General features: G+C 32.7%; 1 protein-coding gene across 2 annotated transcripts; it reads right to left on the bottom strand.

Moving 5' to 3' along the window:
- Positions 1-52: 52 nt before the first annotated feature.
- On the bottom strand, positions 53-27,575 carry LOC126888184 (diacylglycerol kinase epsilon). Of its 2 annotated transcripts, XM_050656231.1 has the most exons (11): positions 27,154-27,575; positions 23,547-23,715; positions 23,357-23,487; positions 23,151-23,298; positions 22,596-22,813; positions 20,726-20,871; positions 9,782-9,950; positions 8,514-8,679; positions 4,630-4,778; positions 2,498-2,558; positions 53-361 (listed from the first exon to the last, which is right to left on the bottom strand). In XM_050656231.1, the coding sequence occupies exons 1-11, from the start codon at positions 27,367-27,369 to the stop codon at positions 264-266; spliced, it is 1,671 nt and encodes a 556-aa protein (XP_050512188.1). In that variant the 5' UTR covers positions 27,370-27,575; the 3' UTR covers positions 53-263. The 2 variants fall into 2 exon arrangements, with proteins under 2 accessions (XP_050512188.1, XP_050512189.1); XM_050656232.1 differs by having other exon boundaries at positions 53-2,558; positions 27,154-27,570.
- Positions 27,576-27,952: the final 377 nt, after the last annotated feature.

Raw genomic sequence — 27,952 nt, 5'->3', positions numbered from 1 at the left:
GGCATCCATTATTTCCTGTCTTATGGGTGGGTATGCACGTAAATAACATACAACAATTTGATACTTTATTTTTCATGTATATTTTTATATAAACACATATATAATAAATATTAAGAACAACCATCAACCATAAAATAATTATAAATTAATATTCGAAACTTCTGAGATATAACAAGATAACAAAGCTAGAGAAAATAACAGACATCCAAAAACCTTACTTTATTGAATGTAAAACATGTTATAGCTTACTTTCTAAACCAATATCATAAGAAACGTGAAGTTATCTTCTGTTCTGGCATTCTCATAAGGTTTAACAAGATTTCCAAGAGATGAAATTTGGAGATTGATATTTTTAGAACACCTATTTTCAAAAATAAATCAATCAACTATTTCTGTAGGTACAATAAATACAGTGCTGAGTGCGCTAATATCCGGCAAAATAACAGAAAAGACGGAAAACATAATACGTTGTAAAATAAAAGAGAAGAAACTAGTAGAGGTAAGAAATTATTAATAGAGACCTATGAATTTACATTATATTGACAGTTTTAAGTATTATTTTACGTAAATTTCCACCTTTAGACGTATCGGCGTCAAACTGTCACAGGAGAATTTTATAAAATTCCAAGTTGGAATTCCAAGTCCAAATTATAACATTCCAGTGCAGTTGCCAAATTTCTCCGATACGTCTAAAGGTGGGAAACTATCAATATAATGTAAATTTATAGGTTTCTATTGATAATTTCACAGCTCTACTAGTTTCATCTCTTTTTATTTCACAACGTATTATGTTTTCCGTCTTTTGCGTTTGCCGGTTATTAGCGCACTCATCAATGTATATTAAATTAGTTAAAAGATGAATCAAACACATGCTACACAAGTGAATTGAAAACCACAAACTATAATGTGATATGATGTATAATATGAACTTTAATGTAATGTAATGCTTGCGGAAAAAAACATTTGAATAAAAGAGAAAATGGAAGAGGGATCAATAATTTGACTCGAATTTAATAGATTAGGTCTATGCCGAAAACTTTAAGGAAGACAAAAGTCAAATTTGCTTTATTCTCATATAAAAAGATTACGCAAAGAATCAAGAAGACACATAGATTCTATTAAGAGTTTACATCATTTTTATATATAAAATCATAAATAAATTATAATACTATTGAAAGTGTTGCTACTTATGACACTTTGAAACCAATTTTGGACAAATTACAATCAAATGTTTAAAATTCAATCAAAATCGACCATTTCAGTCACGTGGCATACATTTTACAACCAATAAATTTGGTTATATCTGAGTCACGTAACTGTACCATCGATAGATTTAAAGAAGACAAGCTTATACTGTTTGCTGAATGTTCTAAATCTGTTTTATGCGAATTATAATAAAAAGAGTAAGAAAAATTAACAAAAAAACTGTTAACCTTGTCATTTGTCAAAAAACTAGAAATATACAAGAACGATATTGGTAATCGTTATGTTTCTTAAGTAACAACTGATTCAATTAAAATCAACAAAAATACACTTTGAAATACTGAACAGATATTTAAACTTATTATTCCTTGACAAAAACACAACAATAAATAGTGCTATTATCTAACAGATCGATCTATTTCTTGCATCAGAAGAAACCTGGTTCAATACGTTTACCACCGGACTATGCCGAATGGCTGCAAGCAAAGTAAGAATAGCCGTGCTGATTGCCACATGCAGAACGGATATGCACCGTAAGAAGAGGATCCTCTTTTCAGATTTTTTCTTGTGGGCGTTTTTTAATATAATCATCACGTTTGTAGTTTATCACGAACACGATAACATCTAACATTAGTTCTTGATGAAGCTGTAACGGCTTTAAGCCGTCACCCTGTGTATTATTATTGACAACAGCTTTAAATTCTTCTTGCATTTGCATTCTAGACCAATTTAGTTATGAAATAATACTCCGATATTCTCGTGAAGGAAGAAATAGATCTTACTATAGTTGATTTTTTAACCAAGAGGAGTAAACTAAAAAGACAGATTCACACCCAAGAAAGTTACTAGAAAAGTCACCAAATTCATCTTCTTTTTCGTTGATCATATCAGCTTTCGATGATAATCCATACATATTATATTATACTAACACATCGCTAAAGAGTTCTAAAAACAAACGTTTTTATATAAAAGTAGACTAAAAACCTACAAATTAAAGGAATAATGCAGAAAACACAAAAAATCGCCGATATACTTAATTAACCTATAAAATGACAGAAGTGCCAAAATTTGATAAATGTCATTAGTGTCAAAATTTATTAACAGTGGAGTAAACTTGCCTGCGGTTGGACCAATTAGAAACAAGCATTACGGCGCGGTAAATTTGAATCACTCCTCTTGGTTAAAAAACAAACAATAGACACTTAAAACATTTAAAAACAAATAACAACTTATTCTGAACTATTTTGGTTAATAAGTACGGGACACCTATTGACGAACGACACTTTCAACTTACCGGGGGGCTGTTCCCAAGGCTCGCCGTCCACTTGCATTGGGGCCTTCTGTTTCAGATGAATCTAATACAAAAGTAAATGTGAGCGATGTACAATCCGACAAACGATAGCTGGCGGGTAACCTTGAGCGAAAATACACAACGAGAAATACAGAATACGAGAAGGTCACCCGCCAGGTCTCACTTGTCGGATTGTAACATTTTTTAAATCTTTTAATTTTTTTATTTCCCTGCAGCATACTACTGATACGCTACTGAGGTCTATGTGTTTTCAATTTTTAAACTGCTTTTTGCTAACTCTTGAAAGGATCAGACGTTTTCTGTCACAGCTAATAAATTGAAATAGTATAGAGTTCACCCTTTTGCACCGCGGAGGTAGATTTGAAAGCGTCCAATTAGACACACCTTTCTCTAATAAATTTGAGTACCCTTTTTAAATTAATGGATTTCGATGGAATTAAAGAAAATTTGGCCATACGTACGAATTTGTAATTTTCAGAAGGAAGAACAGACACTTCTGCGTGAGTAGTGTAAGGGAATGAATGAATGAAGACTCGTTGTTTTATCCCCGTTTCGGCCTAGGTCTCTTCAGAGTACGGAATCTCCTTTTTGGGAGTGTGGGGGTGGCATTTAAGAGTAATGCAGGTGGAGAAGCAAATCTGCCAGTGGAGCGGGGGCTTTAGAAAGTGGTTGAGTTTATTTATTAGCGCAGAAACTAAGGAATGTAAGTGAAAGAATGTTATGAGCAACCTTATAGCCTAGCTAGCGAAGGAACCACGATGTTACCAGCTTTATTTGGAAACGGCTCTTCGATCAGCGTTTGGTGATGCAGCTTGTTATTATCTGCGATATATTAGGGGGACTTGTTAGTGTAAGGGGGCAAATCTATCAGATATTGTTTGATTTTAATCCAAGTACAGTAATCTTAGTATAAGTATTTAGTATTTCTATTAAGAACGTGGACGCAACATTTCGCTCAATGCATTCATTTTTTTCTAATCCTGGGAAAACTAATAAGTATTTTAGAAATACGCAAACGCAGAATTAAAGATTATATTATTACCGAGGGCCGAAAGTCGCTAAAAAGTTCTATAATGTTTATTTTAATAAGTTACAGGGGTGAAAAAAAATTAAGTGTGATTTTTAATTTCAATTATCTCATTCAAAAGAAACTTTTTGTTTATTCTAAGAAACTTTCAGTCCTCGGTAATATTGTACTCTTTCATTCTGCGTTTATATTTTTCAAAATATTGTAATGATATGGTGCCACAGCGGGCGATGGGCCGGTCGACCAGAGACAACCGTAGGAGTATCCGTTTTGGCGCATCCCCTCTTCATACCACCGCTCGCGCTGGGCGAAACCGAAGGAGAAGTGGCATCGAGAGCGTATTTAAGACAAGCCAGGAGGATCATAAATCATAGAATCAGTTGTTGCTAAGGTATTGAATTAGCAATAGGTCGATGGCAGAGATGCACCGGGTTGAGGTGGAACTGTGCCTAGGTATACGCCGTAGTACTGACGTGGCGTTCCACCATAACCGTTACCGCAGTGAGCGGTAGTAACGATGGACGAATTACTACGTGTCGCTATTCAATGTTATCGCATTGAATTGAAATGTGATGTCTCCATGTCTGAATGTGTGGCGAGATTGTTATTGTGTATATATTATGTTGTGTATTGTATCGTTTTAATATTTCTATTCATGTTCGGATGACAGTAATAAATATAATGTTATTTTTCCTTTGCAGAAGATAGAATTTTATTTTATTTTGAATTGTATATAGTTATTTTAAATATATTTACTTTGTTTTTAACCTGTGTTTTACTGAATCTGTCGTCCTGAAAGAGTTACCCGTTACAATATTTATTAGTTTTTCTCAGGATGCAAAAAAAATCAATGCATTTAAAAAGCATTGGCCCGAAATTTTGCACCTATGTTCTTAAAAAGCTTAATAGGTTTTTTTCTGCCTACCCAGAATAAAATAGAAAATGAAAAATATTGAATACAACGTAACCAAAACATGATAGAAATAAAGAGTGACGAAATAACAATGGGATAGGATAAAACATAAGCAAAAAGGATAATAGTGAAGACTAGTTATTGAAAAATAAATAGAACAATACCAATACTTACATCCACCACTTTAGCTTGTCCTAATTTTAAAGGCGTTGAAATACCAACTTGTAGCTGTGCCATATGGAATGAAGAATAAATACCCACCACTTCCAAAATCCCATCGTGATAAGACTGTGAAGTGGTTCCTGAGCTGTCGCTGACCATACCTTATCAAAAGATATAAATGAGGAAGTAAAATACAGATCGGTAACTTCTATATTTCAAGAATATTTGTTGCCTATAGGGCTTTTCATCGATTGTCATTTGTTTCGAGCTTCTGTCATGTGTTGTATAATCTGTGTATAATATTAATATACACCGATTATACGACATATGACAGAAGCTCGAAACAAATGACTGAATGAAAAGCCCTATAAAAGAGCTCTCGACATGTAGTATAGGGAACCAAAAGTACACCGCAATGAAAAATTATATAAATTGATGATTAAGAAAAAGTAAGATTTAGGTTATGTTATTAAAAGGTAAACAATTGTAAGTAGTAAATAAAATTAGTTATTAAAATGCAGTACTGCAAGCAAAATACAATTAATTAAATATACTTTTGAAGTTATACTTCTTTAGGCGCGATAGGGAGTGAATTTTTATTATTCTGCGAGCATGCGCACAGAGACAGTATGTTGTTTGTTACTAAATCTTTTAAGTTACATGTATCAGTCCAAAAAAGGCGTGGAAAAAATATATTAGTGTTTTTAGTAAATATATTTATTATAATTTTTGTGTCTTTGGATTTGTCTTCCTTTGGAGTAAGGTAATACGTATTATTAAAACATTTTTGTTACCGTGGTTTGTCATAATGTCCGAGAAACCGTCAAAACAATGCCTTCGTAGCCTCATTGGTACAGCATTCGACTACGGATCGAGAGGTCCCGGGTACAAATGCGGACATTTGCTGTTTTTTTTTTAATTTTTGGAAAGTGGTAAGTAACTATTAAAATCAGTTTAATATTTAATAAAATAAAAGTAAACTGTCACAAGTATTTTATTTCGCTGAAATCATATAATAGAAGTATAACTTCTTACGTGCGTACAAAGTACACACATTCTTTTTTTTTATATAATTTTTCTTCTTCAATGACAGTAGGTATGAAATATACGTAAATTTGACAATTTCAATCGACAATATGAATTATTTAAGAAAGTTGCAAGATTTCTCCGCTATTTGCGCACGATCGTTTCTCGTATCCCCTCCAAGTACTTGCACACGGCGAATAATCATTGCAAATTCATCTGTATCTTCTGCTTTTCTTAAAAACGTCTGTGTGTTTAACCCGGTCCAGTGGCGAATATTTTTCAGCCAGGATATTTGTCGACTACCAGGACCCCTTTTTCTTCGATATTGCCCTTCATAATCATCTGTAACAACTCGTACTTATAATTTCTAAGTATGTATCCGAAATAAGCCGTCTTTTTTCTTTTAATGGTGGTCAAAAGTTCTCTGTCTCTTCCCAATATGTGTAACACCAAATACATTAGACTGTAATACATACAACTCTTGACATTTCCCATTAATTTTGATGAAGCAAACGATATAGCGCCACTTAGTGGTCTGCGTTGTTAACCACAAACTATGAATGACTGAAGATCTGTCAGCTAATCTATATTAATATTATTAACCTAACTTTTTGCTGTGTGTTTAATATTTATTATATATTGTTATGATCTGCTTCTTATTAATTTTATATTAATTATTATTTATTTGATTAATTATTTAATTGTCGCAAATCATACATAAAAATTGAATAAAAAATCTTAGGGTGCCTTTTTATACTATTAAAAAAAAATCCAAATTATCTCACGTTATACTTATCTTCTCTCGTGGGTTCAGTATCTCTGAGTTGATCCTAATCGGGATAAAATAAGGAAAAGAAATAAAGCAAAATATTAAAATAAAAATACAGGATTGTCTTTTATTTATCAAATTAATACTCTGAAATCTATCGAATCTAAAAACCTGTGGACACAGATGTCCGAATGAAATTTTTTTACCACTTAAATTTATTATAGTTAAAAGAAAAACAATTTATCGGTTTGTTCCCGATGACTTTGGTAAAACAAACTAAACAAAACAAATTTATGTATTTGCAAGATTACCGATATTTACTATTTACTTTTTGAAATATTGGAATTTTAATTCATATGCTTTCTACTCAAAAATTTAGTTTCCGAACATAAAAATCTCTTTCACATAAATTGACTGACCTTTTGCTTCACTCACTCTGATGTCTTCTCGTGACCCAAAATAGCTCTCCCTCGTTGACTATGTTAAAGGCTACTCATCAAAGCCTCTCTCCGTTGTCCAGCTTCAAAACTATCAGCATCCCAGCACCAATTCTCCAACAAGCCGGGTCTCTTTTGACACGTACTCGATTCAAACAAAACTCCAAAAATTCTCTGCTCTCCTTCTCACAATAATACAGAATCAAAGAGGTATTTCGTCTCAATTTGATCTGTCTCTCGTTCCACTTTTCAACACTATTCTCCACTATCAAACAAGCCACTGGTATCTGCTAACTATCTATCCACTAAACACGTCGAAACCGCTCCTTAGCGATGCCAAAAACATAATGACTTCTCTTTCAAACTGTCTCAATCATCCAATCCATTTTCCCCCTTCCACATTGCCAAGAATCAAAGACATCGGCTTTTCCATTCAAACAAAACAGTCACCCTCAAAATTATTCCGATCATCCTAATTACTTTCTGAGAACTATACAATATTTACTCGTGTTGAAACAAAGATACTAATATTCCAAACTTTCTCCATAAAACCCCTTTTCTAGAAATTGATAATTACCTCTAAACTAAACAATCTTTTTCCATTTTCAATCTAAATACATCGTTATTTTCACTTTAATTATTCACAAAAGTCTTTAATGGTTCATCGGAAAGCTCATTAAAAGAGAAATCCACTTACATCCAAACTACATTTTAAGAAATATTTACAACTCAATATACAGGGTGTATCAAATTTATGTGCCCGTGTTATTTACAAAAAATTTAATTTAATTTTTATTTTGCTTTTGATTGATAAAATGCAAACACAATAATATGTAAGACACCAAAAATCCATTTGAAATAGACAACCCGGTTTTTATGAAAAATTTCAGTGTCAAAAATTATTACTGTGAGATAAAATTAACATTGTTACTAGCAAAAGATTAGTCATTTTACATATTTTATGTTTTGTGATACTGTTAAAAATTTAATGGACTTAAACTCATGTTGTAAGTTTTTAGGCTTCTTTTATACAATGTTTTTTCCTGTTAATATCATTGTATTTATTTAAAAAATAATTATAATTTATTTTAGACTTGATGAAACAAATAAATAAAACATTTTTTGTAAAAGTACAAACACTATTTAGAAAAATTAGCTCGTTATCCAAAAATTAAATTTGAATATTTACATCAAATTTTACGTTGTCAAAACGTAGTTCAACTCAAGCCGGCAGAGGCGTTAGTGGCAACGTGCTTCCAGATTTCTGTGGGAGTTTAATGTATTAGAGTCTAATGTATTTGGTAACACCATTTTGTTCGTAATATCATGTATTTTCAAAATTCACGTAAAAAGCCACATCTCAAAAGCTTCCAACTTTCTCATTAAGTCAACATTAACAATCCACCCTTCGGCACCATAGCGAAGAATAGAGTGGATATATAATATTTTACCATCCGATATCGGATTTGCAGATTAAGTCTTTAGTTACTTATAAATTTCCTCATCTTCAAAAAGGTTGTTTTTGATTGATCTATTCTTGATTGAATTTCTGATTTCAGATTTAGATCTTCCGTAATCCAGACTCTTAAGTATTTCATTGATTTGAATTTGAATGATTTTATTAATTGATGATATGATATTATGTATATAAAGATATGACTCACTCCAAAGATTGACTCCTGCTCCCCACGAAGAAATGTTTAAAATAACTATGGACTCCAACTCCGGTAGGTCGATATGTTTACCATCTAGATACAGATCCAGTATTTTTTCGAGATTTTTGCAATCTGCTGTAACCACTTGTTGAGTTCCAAAAGTTAAATATAACATCTGGAAAAGAAATGTAATTTATAGAAAATTATGAGCTTTTTATCATAGGAAAATGAAGACAACTTGTATTTACAACAAACTTTACATAACTGTACTGGCTACCTCCTGTTCAATAAGTTTGCGGTGATTGAATCATGATAAGTTTGCAATCAAGTATCGTGCAGTGATTGAATTTTTATTTTTGGAAGGTTTAAAAGCAAAAAAATATTAACGAATGAAGAAAGTGTATAAGGGCTCTTCGCCTTTAATTAGTAGAGTAGAAACATGGGTTGCTGAAAAAAGGTTGTCCAAAAACAGCAGCAACACCAGAAATCGGAGAAAAAATACAGGATATGATATTGGAAAAGCGTCGAGTGACTGAAAGAGATTTAGTAGAAGCCTTAGGCATGTCATTGGGTAGTGTAAGCAATATTTTGGCTGAAGCATTGGGTTTCAGTAAGCAGTGTTTACAATGGATGTCGCGTTTTATAACAACGGAACAAAAACACATTCGAATGCCACTTTCTTATCACTGTTTAGAGTGCTTTAGAAATTAACAAGTAGATTTTGTGCGTCGATTCATCACTATGGATGACACTTGTCTATCACTATGGTCTTAACCTAGATTTTTGGATCCGAAACGAGTTCCTCTCCAGATTTCTGCCAAGAAGGTGTTAGCATAATTTTTTGGGATGCGAGAGGAATTTTGTTTGTGGATTACTTGCAAACTGGTAAAACAATAATTTCTGAATATTATTGTAACCTTTTAGACTTGACTTAGACCAACTGAAGGAAAAAAATCGTGAAAAAAAAAGATCCAGATTGCAGAAGAAAAAAATCATTTTTCATCAGGACAATGCACCCTGTCATATGAGCATTTTAACAATGACTAAAATCCATGAATTAAAGTTCGAATTGTTGGAGCATCCACCTTATTTATCAGATTTGGCCCCTAGTGACTTAGTGACTTCCATTTGTTTCAATGACAAAAAAAAATTCACGATGGAAAGCGTTTTTCATAAAATGATGAGGTCATAACGGCTGTGGAAGCGTGTTTTGCATACCTTCCGCAAAACTTGAACAGGCTAGTATGTTTCTTAATGACAAAATCTACAAACCTTACCTTGTTAAACAGCCTGCTCCCATATATGTAAAAAATACTATCCCTAGTTTTATGAAAATTCAGTGCAACTTGCGCATCCACACCGATACTTGCATAGTTATACATAAAGTAGGTTTTATTAGGTAGTTTTAAGCCTAAATGTCTATTCGATATAACTTCCACTTTCCATCTAAAAATAAACATAAATATGAATAAAAATGTAGGTACCTACTAAAAATCCAAAAATGGTATTTAGTCCATTCTTTCACGGTTTTTGCTCTAAATTTTAAAGAACCGCTTGGATTGACATGAAATTTGGCATACGTATAGCTTACATGTCAAAGAAAAAAAGTGATATTGTGCCGATGTGTGCTTTTGCCCTGGGGGTGACTTTCACCGCCTCTTGGGGGTGAAAAAATATATGTCCAAAATAAGTCCGGAAATGGGTAAACTGACTAATTTTAAGTAACTTTTGTTCTATAGAGCTTTTTCGCCAAGTCAACACTTTTCGAGTTATTTGCGAGTGAATATGTTCATTTTTCAACAAAATAACCAACATATTTTTAGACGGTTTTTCGCAAATAACTTCAAAAGTATGTATTTTGTCGAAAAAAACTTTCTTAGCAAAAATATAGCATATAAAAAAGTAAAAAAAATGGTGTACGCGTTAGGTCTCTGGATCTCGTAGAACCAGAGTTATAGCCAATGAAAAATAGATTCATATTCACCAAATTTCAAATAGAATATTTCGACGTGAAATATCCAAAACATTAAGCACTTTTTGGGGAAAACCCATTATAATTTTTTTAAAGTCTTTAAAAAAAGCTTTATTTCTGTTTTTACAAAAAGTTTCTAGCATTAAATTTAAGCAAGTTACGCTCAAAATAAAGTTGGTCCCTTTTGTTTTTGCAAAAAAAAATCGGGAAGACCACCCCCTAATTAGCAACTTAAATGAAATTAATCGTTACCGCTCCACAAATGATTTTACTTATGTTGTGTTTATATGATCTGTAAGTTTCATCGATTCAAAGTGCTTATTTTTCAAAAAATTTGGTTTCAAAATCAAATTTTTAAAAATTTAAATTTTGAAAAATATGCTTTTTTCAAGATAACTTAAAAATTGTTAGAGATACCAAAAATCTCGAAAAACAAAAAAGTCATATTTGCTTTTCTGAATATCATGTATTTTTTTGTTTTTCTGTTAGACAAAATTTGATTAAGATTTGGTGTTTCTAAATTTGCATACATTCGTGATCAGTGACTCGTTCAACCCCTTTTAACTACAGCCCTTTCAATAATAAGGACTTTGAACCGATGAAACTTACAGATCATATAAACAATATATACACGAGTCAAGAAACTTGTGAAGTCGTAACGATTAAGTTCATTTAAGATACTAATTAGGGGGTGATTTTCTCGATTTTTTTACCAAAACCAAAAGGGACTAACTTTATTTTGAGATTAACTTGTTTAATTTTGATGTTAGAAATTTTTTTATAAAACAAAAATGAAGCTTTTTTTAAACACTTTAAACAAGTTGTAATGAATTTTCCCCGAAATGTGCTTAATTTTTGGTTATTTCACGTTAAAGTATTCCATTTGGAATTTGACGAATATGAACCTATTTTTCATTAGCTATAACTCTGCTTCTACTAGGTGTAAAGACGTGATATATACAACATTTTTTAAAATTTTTTACAGGCTATATTTTTGCTAGGAATGTTTTTTCGACAATATACTTACTAATTGAGTTATTTTCGAAAAACCGTCTAAAAGCGTGGTTATTTTGTTGAAAAAATGAACATATTCACTGCCAAATAACTCGAAAAGTATTGAATTAGTGAAAAAACTCTATAGAAGAAAAGTTACTTAAAATTAGCCAGTTTATCCATTTCCTGACTTTCTTTGGACGAATATTTTTTCACCCCCAAGAATGGGTGAAAACCACCCCCAGGGCAAAAGCACATATCGGCACATTATCACTTTTTTTCTTTGACTTGTTAGCTATGTGTATGCCAAATTTCATGTCAATCCAAGCGGTTCTTTAAAATTTAGAGGTTTTGAAATATTTTACTGTTAAAGAACGGACTAATTTAAATGATCATAAACATCTAAAATCTCACTGAAAAACGCAGATAAGGACAGACAGATATGGAAAAATTTGGGGAAGGCCTATGTCCAAAGTTAAGTTGGATAGAAATGGACTAAAGAAGAAATATGAAACATTTAAAAGGCTTGTGACACAGTATTTAAAAAAGTGATGCAATGGTCGTTTCATTATAAACCCGTTACGTACCATACAATTTGGACGATCTAATTTTCACACAGTGTTGCCGTATTGTCAGGACAGTAGAAAATAAGGGGAAATATGAAATAACGAAAACGTGATGAACGACTGATTTAATAGAAAGATGTTTCAAATGAAAATAGCCTCAGAACTCCCCTCATTACATACAGAATTGGTGTCTGAAAAATCACCTTTTTGTGAACCCTTCCAAAACTAACTTAGTAGCGTAGTAAAAGATGGTTTGATTGTTTTCGATTCAGAGGGATGCACAATCGCTGGACAGCTGTTTCCACCATTGCAGGCTTCCTCAACAGCGCTAGCGTGCACACCACTAAATCGAAAAACAGCTCGACCATCTATTTAAGGGGTATTTCAAAGATCATTGAAATTCCCATGGGGACGCGATCCAGCGACATCTCTTAAACAAATTGAAAAGTCTCAGATGCAGAATTCACCATTATAATAAAATTAAAATGGTAAATAGTTATTTAAATCTGAAACTTTTCTTGTTGAAAGTTCTTTCTCATCATCATCATCAGCCTCTCTCAATCCACTGCTGGACATAGGCCTCCCTGTTTGTCTCCAAAGTGTTCTATCTTGTGCTTTTTGTATCCAGTTTTTTGTTGTCTTTCGTAAGTCGTCTTGCCATCGTATTGGTGGTCTTCCTGTGCTACGTTTATCGGCTCTTGGTCTCCATTCAACTAGTTTGCGAGTTCATCTTCCGTCCTTCATTCTGGCAACGTGTCCAGCCCATTTCCATTTTAAGTTACAGCTTCTTTCAATGACGTCTATGACTTTGGTCTTAGCTCGTAGATCTTCGTTTCTAATCCTGTCTCGCAGAGTGGCCCCTATCATTGATCGCTCCATTCTTCTCTGCGCTACTCTTAGTTTTTGTGCGTTTTTCTTTGTGAGCGATAATGTTTCTGCACCATAGGTCATCACCGGTAGCACGCATTGGTCGAAAACTTTTTTCTTCATGTTAGTTGGAATGTCACTCTTAAAAATGTCCCTAAGAGCTCCGTATGCTGCCCATCCTTGTATTATTCTTCTGGATACTTCTGTTGTTTGATTGTCCTTACCTATCTTAATTTCGTGACCCAGATATATATATTTGTCTACCAGTTCTATTTGTTCATTTTGTATTTCAAGGTGTTTACTTGGTACTAAGTTCGTCATATATTTTGTTTTTGTTATATTCATTCTTAAGCCTATTTTATGACATGCCGTACCAAGTTCTTCCAACATTTTCTTTATTTGTCCCAAATCGTCTGCAATCAGAACTATATCGTCTGCGTAGCTTAGGTGGTGTAGCATCTCTCCGTCCACATTTATTCCTTTATCACCCCATTCGAGGGTTTTGATCGCTTTTTCTAGAGCCGATATGAAAAGTTTAGACTCTTTGGATTTTTATTTTTTTGCTGTTAGCGTGTAGCTGTATCGAGCTTGTCGCATTTTTATATACAGGGTGAGTTTTTAGTGCGGGATCGGTCGATAATTCCATTACGGTATAGAATATCGAAAAAAGTTATTTAGAAAAAATGTAGGCAATGATATTCTCCACGCTTGGAAAATATGTCCCTTTCTACAGGGTGATCAATAACAGCGTGGTATACCAAACATATAATTTTTTAAATGGAACACCCTATATATTTTTTCATATTTATATTCCCCTCATAATTCTTATTCATATAATATAGGGTTTTGCATTACTATACAGAGTATTTAACAAGTTATGACCATTTTTATTTCTAAATCCCTATGAGATTAACACCCTGTATATAAAGAAGTAATTCATAGACAATTATTTGTTTTATGTAGTAAGATAAACAATATACTGTAGTTTTTAAATTAAGTCCAATTGAAATCATTGACGAATGTTTGTATACAAGGTGAACTACAAAACCAAATTACGATTTTCTCTATTTTTTTAAATGGATCACCCTATATTTTATTTTTCAAAAATATTGTATTTATTATACTCTTTCATTTTTATATAGCATTATCTATAGCTAAACTTATTACTTTCGGAGATATTTTTAGTTTTCTTCAACTTTCGGGAATACATTCAATTTTTCTAGTAGAAATAAGTTGGTATTGAATGATAATTAAACAAAATTATTTTTATTCAATAAATCACTAACACAAAATATAAACCATAGCAATATGCAATGAATGTATCAATAAATGTGATATTAAGGAATTATCATATTTCTCTAATATACAAGAATCATACAATTCCTACAAAAAAAATATAGGTATTTTGTGTATAATAAAATTACAAGATTATTTTTATTTAATAAATAACTCACACAAAACATAAATCAAAACAATATACAACTAATTTAATAGTTTTTAGATTATTATATCAACAGCATTCTAAGCCAAGAAGTTTTTAGTAACACATTCCTAATAGCAGATTGTGACCCGCAGTTATTAATAATATAATTTTCATATTAAATTTCATTAATATGCATCAATAAGAAATCCCTACTTTGTTAACACTCAAACTAGGTGATCTATAAATGTTTAAGGTGATATTGTTAGAGATTATGTGATTGGTCCACATTTTTTGACGGTTGAGGTTTTTATACGAGGGTGCTCCAGTTCTTCCAAAATTGATTTTTTTCAAGTGGGGCTATATAAAAAACCTTGTATACCAGAAGCATCCAAAAACGCTTGATGATATGAAAAATAGAATAAAAGAAGCTTTTAATAATATTGACTTACAAAAATGTTAGAAATGTGGCTCGGTCATTTGAATATCGGTTACAAAATGGCATAGACGTTGAAAGTGGTCATTTTCAACATTTACTTTAGACTTATATCCTTAACATCACATTAATTGGTACATTCATTAAATTTTGTTATGGTTTATTATTTTTTTGTTAGTTATTTATTGAATGAAAATATTTGTTATATTATTACATAATAGTTATTTGTTAAGTTATTTATATTTATAAGAATAATTGAATGTATTCCCGGCAAATGAAGAAAACTAAAAATATCTCAGAAACTAATAAGTTTAGGTATAGGAGATGCTATATAAAAATGAAAGAGTATCATAAATACAATATTTAAAAAAAAATAAAATATAGGGTGATCTATTAAAAAAAAATTGAGAAAATCGTAATTTTGTTTTGTAGTTTAAAAGTGCTTATAAAAATGAATGTTCTACTAAAAAATTCTTGGCTTAGAATGCTGTTGATATACCAATCTAAAAACTGTTACATCAGTTGTATATTGTTTTGATTCATATTTCATGTAAGTTATTTATTAAATAAAAGTAATCTTGTTATATTTTTATATACAATACAAAGTTTTTTTTGTAGGAATTTTACGATTCTTGTATATTAGGGAAATATGATAATTTCTTAATATCACATTTATTGGTATATTCACTGCATATTGCTATGGTTTATATTTTGTGTTAGTTATTTATCTAATAAAAATAATGTTGTTTAATTATCACTCAATACTAACTTATTTCTACTAGAAAAATTGAATGTATTCCCGAAATTTGAAGAAAACTAAAAATATCTCGGAAAGCAATCAGTTTAGATATAGGGAATGCTATATAAAAATGAAAGAGTATATTAAATAAAATAATGTTGAAAAGTAAAATATAGGGTGATCCATTTAAAAAAATAGAGAAAATCGTAATTTGGTTTTGTAGTTCACCCTGTATACAAATATTCGTCAATGATGTGAATTGGACTTAATTTAAAAACTACAGTATATTGTTTATCTTATTACATAAAACAAATTATTGTCTACGAATTACTTCTTTATATACAGGGTGTTAATCTCTTAGTGATTTCGAAATAAAAATGGTCATAACTTGTTAAATACTCTGTATAGTAATGCAAAACCATATATTATATGAACAAGAATTATGAGGGGAATATAAATATGAAAAAATATATAGGGTGTCCCATTTAAAAAATTATATATTTGATATACCACGCAGTTACTGATCACCCTGTATAAATGGACATATTTTCCAAGCGTGGAGAGTATCATTGTCTACATTTTTTTTAAATAACTTTTCTCGATATTTTATACCATAATGGAGTTATCGACCGATCCCGCACTAAAAACTCACCCTGTATATTACATATTAGCCTCGAATATCGGCTATCAATGCGGCTCTCGTTTAGTGCTTCTATAACACTGTCGAGTTCTACTGGGTCGAATGCTTTGTGGAAATCTACGAATGCTAAAACTAAGGGCTTGTTATATTCTATGGATTTTTCGATGAGTTGTTTTATTGTTTGGAGGTGATCGTTGGTTCCAAAGTTTGCTCTGAATCCAGCTTGTTCTCTACTTTGATACAGGTCTAATTTCTTGTCTAATCTTGTGGTGATTACTCTCGTGAAAAGTTTATAAATATGGTTTAACAGACTGATTGGTCGGTAATTTTCCAGATCAGTTTTTTCTCCTTTTTTGTGCAGAAGAATTGTTTTGGCTCTATTCCATTCAGATGGTATGGACTTCTTTGTCAAACATAGATTAAAGAGATCTTTTATTTTTCTCATTAGAGGTTCACCGCCATTCTTAACAGCCTCGATCACTATTCCATCGTCTCCTGGTGATTTATTGGATTTCATTTTATTCATCGCTTGTCTAATTTCACTGAGAGTTATTTCTGGCATGAGTTCAGAGCCTTGATTTAATATTGTTTTGCTTATTGCATCTTTTAGCTGTGTTTGGTTCATCCGTCTGCTTTTATAAAGTTCTCCATAGAAGTCTTCTACTATTGTTAAAAGCTCATCTCTATTTGTTGTTATTTCGTCCTTTTTGTTTTTTAATTTAATGATCTGACTTTTTCCATTATTTAGTTTTCTTCGCAGACTTTTTAGGCCTTTATTATTTTCTATGGCTTGTTCGATTTTAAGTTTATTATACTTTCTTAAGTCTTTTCTTATTGCTTTCTTGACTTCTCTGTTTATCTCTCTCTTTTGCTCTCCATTTGGATCATTTCTTTCTGTAATAAGATTTCTTTGTTTCATTAAATTCCTGGTGTCAGTACTAAGTTTTTCTTCGTTCTTACTTCTTGGACAGTGTTTTCTCATGCTTTCTCCAATGGCTTGCGTAATATGTTGGTTTAGTGCATCTATGTTTTCATTGAGAGTTATGTCTGTGTTGTTTCTCAGTTTGGTTTCAATGTCGTTTTGATATTCTTTAATGTCTCTAGGTTGAGTCCATATTGGTATTGGTTTCGTATTTACTAATTTGCGTCTCTCTTGTTTTGTGCTTATTTTAACTGCTGCTCTTACTATTCTATGGTCACTACCAGTGTTGAATGCATTTAGGACCGTTACGTCTTGGATGATTTCTTTTTTGTTTGTAATTATAAAGTCAATTTCGTTTTTTGTTTTATTCTCTGGACTTGCCCAGGTCCATCTTCTATGTGGTTTCTTATAGAAAAAGCTATTCATTTGGACTAGATTATTCTGAAGGAGAAAACCAATTAAGGTCTCTCCTCTTTCATTCCTTCCATTTAGTCCAAATTTTCCAAGTGATGTTTCTTCTGGATATGCTTTGATTCCTATTTTCGCATTGAAATCACCACATATTATCACGTATTGTGTGGGTACGTCGTTTAGGGCTATTGAGATATCGTCGTAGAATTCTTCGACTTCTTGATCTGAATGGGTGGTTGTTGGTGCATAGACTTGAATTATTTTAATACTGTATCTTTTATTGAGTTGTAATGTTAAGTAGGCAACTCTGTTCGATATTCCTTTAATAGATGTAATTTTATCGCTATGCTTTCTATGTATAAAAAACCCAATGCCTCCCTCTGATGTTTCTTCATTACCCATACTGTAGAAAAGATGCCCTGTACTTCGGGTCTTCAGACTTTCTCCTTTCCTTCTCACTTCGCTGACTCCTATTATGTCCCATTTGATATTTGACATTTCACTTTCCATCTCTGTAAGTCTTTCTTTTGACAACAGACTTCTCGCATTGTAGGTAGCAATATGCATCAATATGTCTTTTTTGGATTTTGTCGTTTGCGAATTTTTGCCTCCCCCAGAATCCTTGAGGCAGACCTTATGAGGTGTGGGACTTACCATGACTGATCTACCCACCTGGGGTTCACTATTCACGATTTGTTTGAAATTCGCCATGACGGGGGTAAATTTGGCAATTAAAACACCGCGCTTGCCTTGCGTGTTGGTGAGTTTCTAAATCAGCCGCCCACTCTGGGTCAGACGCTGTTTGCAGCCGCCCATTCTGGATCAGACGCTGCAGGTTTGGTTTGATTCTATAGTTCTATAGCTAAATCCTTAATCTGCGACTTTTACAATTTATAAGACCGCAGACGACGAATATAGAAAACAAAAAGGACTCCACTATATGCAATCACATTCCGTTTTCATTCTAAGAAAAGGACAGAAAGAAACTTCCTAGTACTCAAATCTGAGTAAAGATAGAAAAGCAAAAGTAAAAGTCTTTCTAGTAGTAAAAGATGGTTTTGCTTGTTTTCGTAAAACAAGCAAAACCATCTTTTACTTTTCTATCTTTATTCAGATTTGAGTACTCGGTAGTTTCTTTCTGTCCTTTTTCTAGACGAATGAAAACGGAATGTGACTGCATATAGTGGAGTCCTTTTTCTTTTCTATATTCGTAGTCTGCGGTCTTATAAATTGTACAAGTCGCAGATTAAGGATGTACCAGAAAGAACTTTCAACAAGAAAAGTTTCAGATTTAAATAACTATTACCATTTTAATTTTATTATAATGGTGAATTCTGCATCTGAGACTATTCAATTTGTGTAACTTAATAAGAAGCTTACTGGACTGAGCTGAAAAATTATTGGGGGGGGGGACTAGAAAGAACCAATGAGGTCAAGTATCTAGGGGTAATCCTCTGGATTCCAAACTCAATTCGACCACTCATATTCATACTGTAACCAACAGAGCTGCATGACTCTTCTGGAGTTGCAGACAGGTTGTAGGTAAAACCTACAGGTCTAGGGGTTGAAATCAAAAGTAATCTGTCAGACAGATACTTATGGTCCAGAAATTTGGTCGAAAAAAAAGCTTTGCAATCGTGTGCAACCTCTCACCACAGTAACTAGACCCAAACCCAGACATCCAAAGTGAAAGTTATCCTCCAACACCAAATTGTTCTATATGGTCCACATAATGTTCAGAAAAAAGTCACACCATTTTGAGCGTCGGGTTTGGGGAGGGGGGAGAGGGGGAGAAATCGGTTAATTAGTAGTTTTTTACGTTTCTCGTCAATATTTCTAAAACTATGCGGTTTAGCATAAACAACCTTCTATACAAAAACGTTTTACATTAAATTTGAAATAAAAAAGGCCCTATGCATAATCCTTCTAAAATGAACGGTTCCAAAGTTACGGAGGTAGTATAGTATAATTGATCAAAAAAAAAGGCCTAACCCAAACATCCAAAGTAAAAGTTTTCCTCCAACACCAAATTGTTCTATATGGTCCACATATTGTTCAGTAAAATGTTACACCATTTTGAGCGTCCGGTTTGGGGGGAAGATGGGGGAGAAGTCGGTAAACTAAAAGTTTTTTTTTTACGTTTTTCGTCAATATTTCTAAAACTATGCTTTAGCGTAAACAATGTTCTATGCTAAAATGTTCTACATAAAATTTAAAACAAAAAAGGTCCGAGACATAATTGTTTTAAAATCAACGGTTCCAAAGTTACGGAGGGTGAAAAGTGTACGTTTTCAAAACTTTTTATATATGTTGGGCAATTTATAATATTATTACTGATGAAAGAAATTTTCTTTAGCAGGATTGTGTTTTGTAAATAAAATTTGCTATTTCAGTGGCCGATGGCATGTTAGTGGTAAACGTCAAACTCACCACCTAAAATCATCATCAATTGCCCAGAAAATATAAAACGTATCAAAAACCTCCACTTTTCACCCTCCGTAACTGTGGAACCGTTGATTTTATAACAATTATGTATCGCAGCTTGTTTGTTTTAAATTTTATGTAGAACAATTTTGTGTAGAACATTGTTTACGCTAAAGCATATTTTTAGAAATATTGACGAAAAACGTAAAAAAACTACTAATTTACCGACTTCTCCCCCATCTTCCCCCCAAACCGGACGCTCAAAATGCTAACTTTTTACTGAACAATTTGTGGACCATATAGAACAATTTGGTGTTGGAGGAAAACTTTTACTTTGGATGTTTTGGTAGGCCTTTTTTGGACCAATTATACCTCCGTAACTTTGGAACCGTTCATTTTAGAAGGATTATGCATAGGGTCTTTTTTATTTCAAATTTAATGTAGAGCATTTTTTTATAGAAGGTTGTTCATGCTAAACCGCATAGTTTTAGAAATATTGACGAAGAACGTAAAAAACTACGAATTTGCCGATTTCTCCCCCCTCTCCCCCCCAAACAGGACGCTCAAAATGGTGTGACTTTTTTCTGAACATTATGTGGACCATATAGAACAATTTGGTGCTGGAAGATAACTTTCACTTTGGATGTTTGGGATATGCCATCTTTTGGATCAATTGTATCATACTACTACAAAGAGAAACGCATTTAAACAGGAGCCTTGAATAGCACAAGAACTGCATCTTTAAAGGCTGTCACAGGTCTCCCTCCGTTGAAATTACAGATTTCGGCGGTAGCCTTTATGACCATCCTGAGAAATAAAAATTTGACTTACCTGTCAAGTTCTGACACTTTGGCATCGATGATATTTTTCAGAACCTCTTCAACATCTAACTCTGATGAATTCTGATGTCCCCAATTTAAAACCCTGGACAAATCATTGCCAGTTCCCAAAGGAATTATAGACAACAAAGGCTCAGGCTAAAAAATCGAGTTTTTAAATAAAAAATAAGTTTGCAGTAACTCTTTACATGATGTAGCTTCTTATTTACTGTATTTAATGAGAATTAACAACATAATGTTACTTCATATTTTGAAAACGACTTCAGAAATATATATATCGAAACGTCAAAATAAAAGTGAACGAACATTTTTACTTCGGAAAACGTTTTTAAAATACAAATTAAACAAGAATCCTCAAAATATTTAATAATTCATGGAAAAACCTGAGGTTTTGACATTTAACTTATTTCCTAATTTTTGACATAAACGTAACTTTTTGACGTTTTAGTGACTTTATGACATGTAACGTGATGTTTTGACATAAAACCTGAAATTTGACGTTGAACGGGACATATTAAATAAATGCGTGATTTTATGACAAAAAAAAAACGTGGCATTTAACCTTTAACTACCCGCGCATCAAGTTAGAACATAACTACACGCGTGGCGTACTTTATACGCCACAAGAAAATACCCTTAAAAACAGCGGAATTGTTTTTTTTTTTTTTGAAAAAATACACTTAGTTGTTTGTTATAAACCTTATTCGGCATCAGTGAATACTTTGAGTTCCTTCTCAGTAAGCCAATTGGGATTTATAACTGGAATCATGGAATAACTAGATTCCATGATAAATAAAATTACTAATAAAAATTTTTTTGAAATGTGATTTTTTACAGGAGAAAAAGAGTTCTTTATAAAGACAAATATATTTTGTGCCATAATGACTAAAAAACAATTGAAATATGCACTTATATTACTACTTATATTGATATAATCGTGGCGTATATTGTCCACCACCGGAAACAACAAATAATAAACTGTAAATTATGATCTTCCCAGAACGCCGATTATAACGAAACTAAAACCAAATTGTAAAGCACATTCCAGTCATAGGTTAGAGAGATAAACAAGGTCAAAAATTAAATTTTTAAATATATTTGCAGTAGAATTCTTATATCTGGCGTACAAAATACGCCAGCGCGTGTAGTTAAAGGTTAAAGTGAGAGCAACATTGTATGTAACTTTTTGACATCGTACGTGATATTTTGACATTTTGTGTGATGTTATGACATAAAACGGTAAATTTTTGCCTAAAATTTTGACATAAAACCTGACATTTGACGTGAGAAGAGACATATTGGGTGCGTTCGGACGACCATAGCGGCTGACTGTCAGCAGAAATCGGCTGCGTGGTTGTATCCAGCCGTGATAGGGAAAGCTTAGTAAATCTCTCAGCGGCTGCGAAGTCCAGCGGTGACGTCTGACAGCTACTGCTGGCTCAGCTGTCCAGCCGCTGTGGTCGTCCGAACGCACCCATTGACTAAATGCGTGACATTTTAACAAAAAACGTGGCATTTAAAGTGAGAGTAACATGTTACGTAACTTTTCGACGTCTTACGTGACGTTTTGACATTCTATGTGATGTTCACATAAAGCTGTAAACTTTTGCCACATATTTTGACATAAAACCTGACATTTGATGTGAGACTAAATTGATTGATTTATTTAGATTGACTAAATATGTGGCATTTTGACAGAAAACGTGGCATTTCAAATAAGAATGATGTTGTCGTTTCAGTGATGTTTTGACATTTGGCTTAACTTTTTGACGTTTTACATGACGTTTTGACATAAAACGTGATATTTGACATAAGGCGTAACATAACAATGCCTATAAATTCGAATACCCATACATACTTACATCAAGATCTAGTTTATGGGAAGTACTCAGCATCCAGGAGACAGTACCATCCCCACCAGCAACCAAAATATTGACCGTCTTTGGGGATAAAAGAACACACCACTGCAAAGCTGCTGGGGGTTTTCTTTCGCTCAAATCTATAACCTGCACAGGATTTAAGTACTTTCGAAATTCTGATAATACTAATGCCCCATCTCCATTTCCAGACTTTTTATTGGCTAAAATAAATAATTCACAAGTTATTAACGAACTATACGATTTCATATTTGTATAAAAAGAACAAGTTCACTTTTTATTGTAAAAGTGTAAATTTTCTACAACTGCAACATTTAAATGGTTTTCACCCCTATATTTTTGTGGCTCAAGCATGTAAAAAAACCTGTTAACAGCACTGATGATGGAGTCTTTAGTTCGAAAACGTTCTGAGATGTAGCCCTTTAAGGTAATTAAATGTACTTTTTTAAAGGATTTTAACTAATTTTTTGTGATTAATGGTATACAGCCGACTACAGTAAATTCTATTTCCTTGTGGATTTAGTAAAATAGACAACTCACCCACTACGACTAAGGGTGTCCACTTTTCCCAACAAGGATCCCGCACACCTCTCAATAGTAAATGCTTGTTTAAAGCTCCTTTACGTTTAGCTGTCTGGACACACCAAGGAGGAACTATCATTCTTCTGAAAGGTCCAAAATCACAGACCTATAACAGATAAACAATTATTTCCTCATGATATTTTTATTATTAATGATAATATTACTTTTTCTACTTTTAGCAAACATTCGGTGTGAATTGTCATTTGACACCAGCAACATCTAAAATCCACTAGACCAGGGTCCCTGGAACATTCCTCTAAGCAATGTTTACAATTGGCTCCAAAGGGTAAATTACCTAAAAAAGTTGAATTTCAAAATCTTCATCTACCTTTACCCAAAACACTAATATACTACCTTTAACCCAATGATGTAATTGATTCTGGTCATTGCTGGTAATAATCTTACATTTTAATGCAAAATTCGCTTTCTTCACACAATCTGGATCTGCACACACTCCGCAACAGTCACAATAAACACCAATTCCATTCAGTAACAATGATTCACATACAGAACAGTACCAAGTCTAAAAAATTACAAAATATATTTTATATATAAAAAACTGAAGGTAAAATAAGTATATTACGCTTTTAACCATCACACAAAAGCTTTTGAGCAGTTAAACATTAAAAAAGAAATATGTCATACAAAACCAACAAGGTCACAACTTTTATAAAACATAGTATGTATTCTATGTACACCCATACCTCGCTATACGGCCGCTCTGTATACGGCATTTCGCTATAACGGCCCTGTTCAATTACGGCACGGTTTCGATTTACGGCCTAAAATGTTTCGTTATAACGGCCCCATGTTGTCATTCTCAAGCAAACGTAATCTCGATGCACACTCTTTTCTAGTTCCACTTGTTTATGCATAATTTGAAAATAAAATGAGATGAGGCCCATCTAAGGAATATCTTAACATTTTAAAGGAAATTATAGAAAAAAGTGGTTTTAAACCTGAACAAGTGTTTAACGTAGATAAAACAGGACTTTGTTGGAAGCAAATGCCTGATCGTATGTACATCTCAAAAACCGAAAAATCTGCGCCTGGTTATAAATGGTCTAAAGAACGATTAACTTTGCTACTTGGTGCAAATGCCACTGGTGGTTTTAAGCTAAAACCACCTAATTTGTCCAAAAATCCAAGGCCTATTACAGGACTAAATAAAAATCATTTAAGTACCCGTTATATGGAGATGCAACAAGAAAGCTTGGAGTTTGTAGATTATTTTTGGTTTTTGGAATCTATTATTATTTTATATAGCAGTGTATGTGCTTTTTTTGTATTTATTTTTGATTTAAATAAAATAAACAGATAAAATGCATTTTTAACGACAAACCATGTAACACATTAATTTAACAAATTTGGAATCTATCCCATTAAATTTTTATGAATTTGTATTAGAATAATTGATTCGTTATACGGCATTTCGCTTTGCGGCCATGTTTCGTGGAACGTATCTAGACCGTAAGGCGAGGTATGGGTGTACTTAATTGTGTTTTACAGATCAACTTCAAGTAATAGCATATTTGTGCATAATATGATCTAGTCATCACAGCAAAGACAAAGATGACACTTATAAGAGCAATTGAAAAATTAGATAAGGAAGCAAAGAGAATATGGCTAGAGATAAACCAGCACAAAACAAAATACATGACGATAGGGAAGGACAACACATAAATTTGAAACTGTATCAGCATTTAGCTGCTTGCTGCTTGGGAGTAACAATAGGGAAAATTGGAAAAGAGAAAACTGAGGAAAGAATTCTGAAGGGCAAAAAAATATATGGAATGAATAGAAATCTGCTGAGAAGCAAGACTCTGAGTAAGTGAACCAAGATGAACTTCTAATTATTTTCTATCTATATAACTACATAACTATCTTTTTCTTGATATGCCTATCCATGACAAATAATGTTGGCGATCATCATGGCAATATTTATCTTATTTGCAACAGTGCAGAAAAGCTGCATTTGTTGAACCAGGTTCTGAGGTTCTTTAACCAGGATATTTTTCTTCTTCCTGGACCTTGCTTTCCAAATTTGTTTCCTTGTAGAATGGCTTATAGGAGTTCATATTTTAAATCAGGACCTCTTCTTCATTCTTCTGAGGAGCTCTTCATTTTTTGTGACCCAGTCAGTCCATGGGATTTTATGTATTCTTCGATACAGCTAAATCTCAAATACTTCCATTTTTCTGCACATATCTTGGTTTAAGGTCCACAATTTAATGCCATAAAAAAGGACCAAGTATAGTTACTATTGCAGCATTCTTACTTTTATGCCAAGAGAGAGGTTGTGGCTGTTAAAGAAGGCCCCCATCTGGTTGGGGGTGGATCTAACTTTTCTAGCACCACTCTTATCTCCTGGTTGTTTGTCCATTCTTCATTTATGATGCTGAGGTAGTTGTAGTGCCTCACTAGTTCTACAGTTTGATGGCAGAGATGACAGGTTTGGTTGACAGAGTTAACCTTCAGTTATCTTTCTATATGAACCTATAATATAAGACCTTATAAGACCTGTTGATTAGGGTGCATCGAAAAAATAAAAGTTGGAAATGTTATATCTAATAGTGTGAAAAAGTTGCTAGTGTCATTTTTCAACATATTAGTATTTTTAATTTTTTTTTCTAAGCGAATCTTTTGCTCCCCCAACGACCTTGAATTTTATTAAATATCTGATTTTTATGGAAAGTTCAATTTATATTATTTGGAATAAAATATGTGCTAACTCGATCTAAGATCAATTAAAAAAATCTTAAAATGTTGCAAATGTTCCCTTGCAAAAGAAATTCGCATATTAGCATATTAACGTATTTTTTCTAATTTTTAGTTGCCGTGGGGGGGGGGGGCAGAAAATTTTTTTATTTCAACGCAATTTTACTAAAATACTAAATAGTGTGTAAGGCAACTTTTGTGAGCTATTACATTTTCGTTTCGAAATAAAATTTTTTTTTCGTCTGTTAACATTTTTTCAAAATTTTTAATTGTCTTGGGGGGACAGAAGATATTTTCCAATTTCGAAAAAAATTTACCGAAATACTTAACAGTTGATTGGGCAACTTTTGTGAAGTATTACTTTTCCATCGCAAAAAAATTTTTTTTTTTTTCGCCTTTTTCGATGCACCCTACTGTTGATACATATGAGATACAAACAGCAATGATTAACAAGAAATTGGAAGATAGCTTTCTAAAATTTGACAGAAAAATAATGAGAACAATATTGGGTCCCAATGTAACAAGAGATGGAGAAAGAAGAATGAAAACAAATGCCGGCATTGAAGAAGAATTTATAGGAGACAATATAGTCGGATACATAAAATCGGATAAGGCCTAGAAAAAGGTGGCTGGCAGATGTAGAAGAAGATATAAGAACAATGAAAAAAACTGAAAAGTTCAGTGCAAGTGCAGGAAGAATTGAAAAAGACTCACTACAGTAACAAACACACTTCTTTTTCCTTGTTCCTATGAGTGGTGTCATGACAAAATTAGCAGTGCTGGAACGAAGTGCCGGAATGCACTGCTAATTTTTGTTTACAAAACCTAAATTCTCTATTATTTTTTTTTTCTTATCTTAACCACTGCCGGAACGGCGTTCCCGCACCGTGACACCACTGGTTCCTATCCATTTCTGATGGAAATCATATTGGCAATCATAACCTTGGTCGCTGCAGCTCGAAATAGTTCAGTTGAGGTTTTCTTAAACCATGTTCTCAACAAGCTATAAATGACAGAGGAATACTCCACCTTACTCAAGAATAGGATTTTGAACACCATGGCATTATCTATAATCCCTAGATTGTTAATAATGAATGAATGAATGAATGTAAGTGTGTAATTAACCCATTTTAATACCCGAAATCTCTAAAATATGAGGGCACACTTCGATCTATTCAAAAAATCAGTTCAACATGTTGAATACTATGAGCAAAGATGATAAACTAAACAATACATGAAATACCTTAGCAGTTATCTGAACCGAAGTCCAGCTATGTCCTTTCACAGCTCCTCTCACAGTTATGTTCCCATCTCCACTTAGTTTCTTAAAAATATAAAAACTTAAAATGCACAGTACGAAAGCACTGAAGAACCCCGGAAAACTGTAGGGGGGAAACAGGTCTCCAATTATCCACATATTATTTTTTCTTTCTACATAGATTTTACTAAAAACACCCATATTTTAGGAGGTGATTGTAGGAAGGTTCGAGGGCTGTGCACTCTTTTAAAAGTCATACTAAATTCCTTAAAAATATCCATAAAATACGTTCACTAACAATGTACTTTTTAAATAATGTTTAGTTTGGTTTCGTTTGAAAATAAACAAAATAAACGTCATCTGGTGCATTTCTAAAATGTCAACAAATTGATCATGATAATCTTGACCTATTTTTTATCTTTTGAATAGAAAAGGATAATGACAATCGCAAATTACACGAAAGAATCCTTAGGAAATATATTAAGATGGAATTTTATTTGTAAAAAGCATTCAAATATAAAAAATATTGGTTTTTCATAAATTTCAACTACTGTAACAATCTATAAATCCAATGAGATAGAGGCCAAAAGAAACAAACATCAAACATGGATCTAAAAAAGAAGACTTGATTCTAATTCTAAATCCTGACCCACTACTGTGTGCCGTGTAATTTGGGTTGCCTATATAAACTTGAATCGGCAAACTGGGCATATCATATTTATAAAATAATAAAGTAGGTATAAATGAAAAATAGCTTCTGTCCTTGTGGGATCGGTACTCACCG

The sequence above is a fragment of the Diabrotica virgifera genome, chromosome 7 (genome assembly GCF_917563875.1).
Source record: "Diabrotica virgifera virgifera chromosome 7, PGI_DIABVI_V3a".
In the NCBI taxonomy this organism is placed as follows: Eukaryota; Metazoa; Arthropoda; class Insecta; order Coleoptera; family Chrysomelidae; genus Diabrotica; species Diabrotica virgifera.
The sequence above is the reverse complement of the archived record's forward strand: the minus strand, read 5'-3'. Positions and strand labels throughout refer to the sequence as shown.

What these genes read in the sequence shown, in the direction of transcription:
- LOC126888184 (XM_050656231.1), bottom strand. Translation starts at nt 27,369, where the DNA reads ATGGGTGTTTTTAGTAAAATCTATGTAGAAAGAAAAAATAATATGTGG. An exon ending in CCCATAAACTAGATCTTGAT is followed by an intron (nt 20,872 to 22,595) that starts GTAAGTATGTAT and finishes TCGATTTTTTAG; the next exon opens with CCTGAGCCTTTGTTGTCTAT. An exon ending in GACAAGCTAAAGTGGTGGAT is followed by an intron (nt 2,559 to 4,629) that starts GTAAGTATTGGT and finishes CTTTTGTATTAG; the next exon opens with ATTCATCTGAAACAGAAGGC.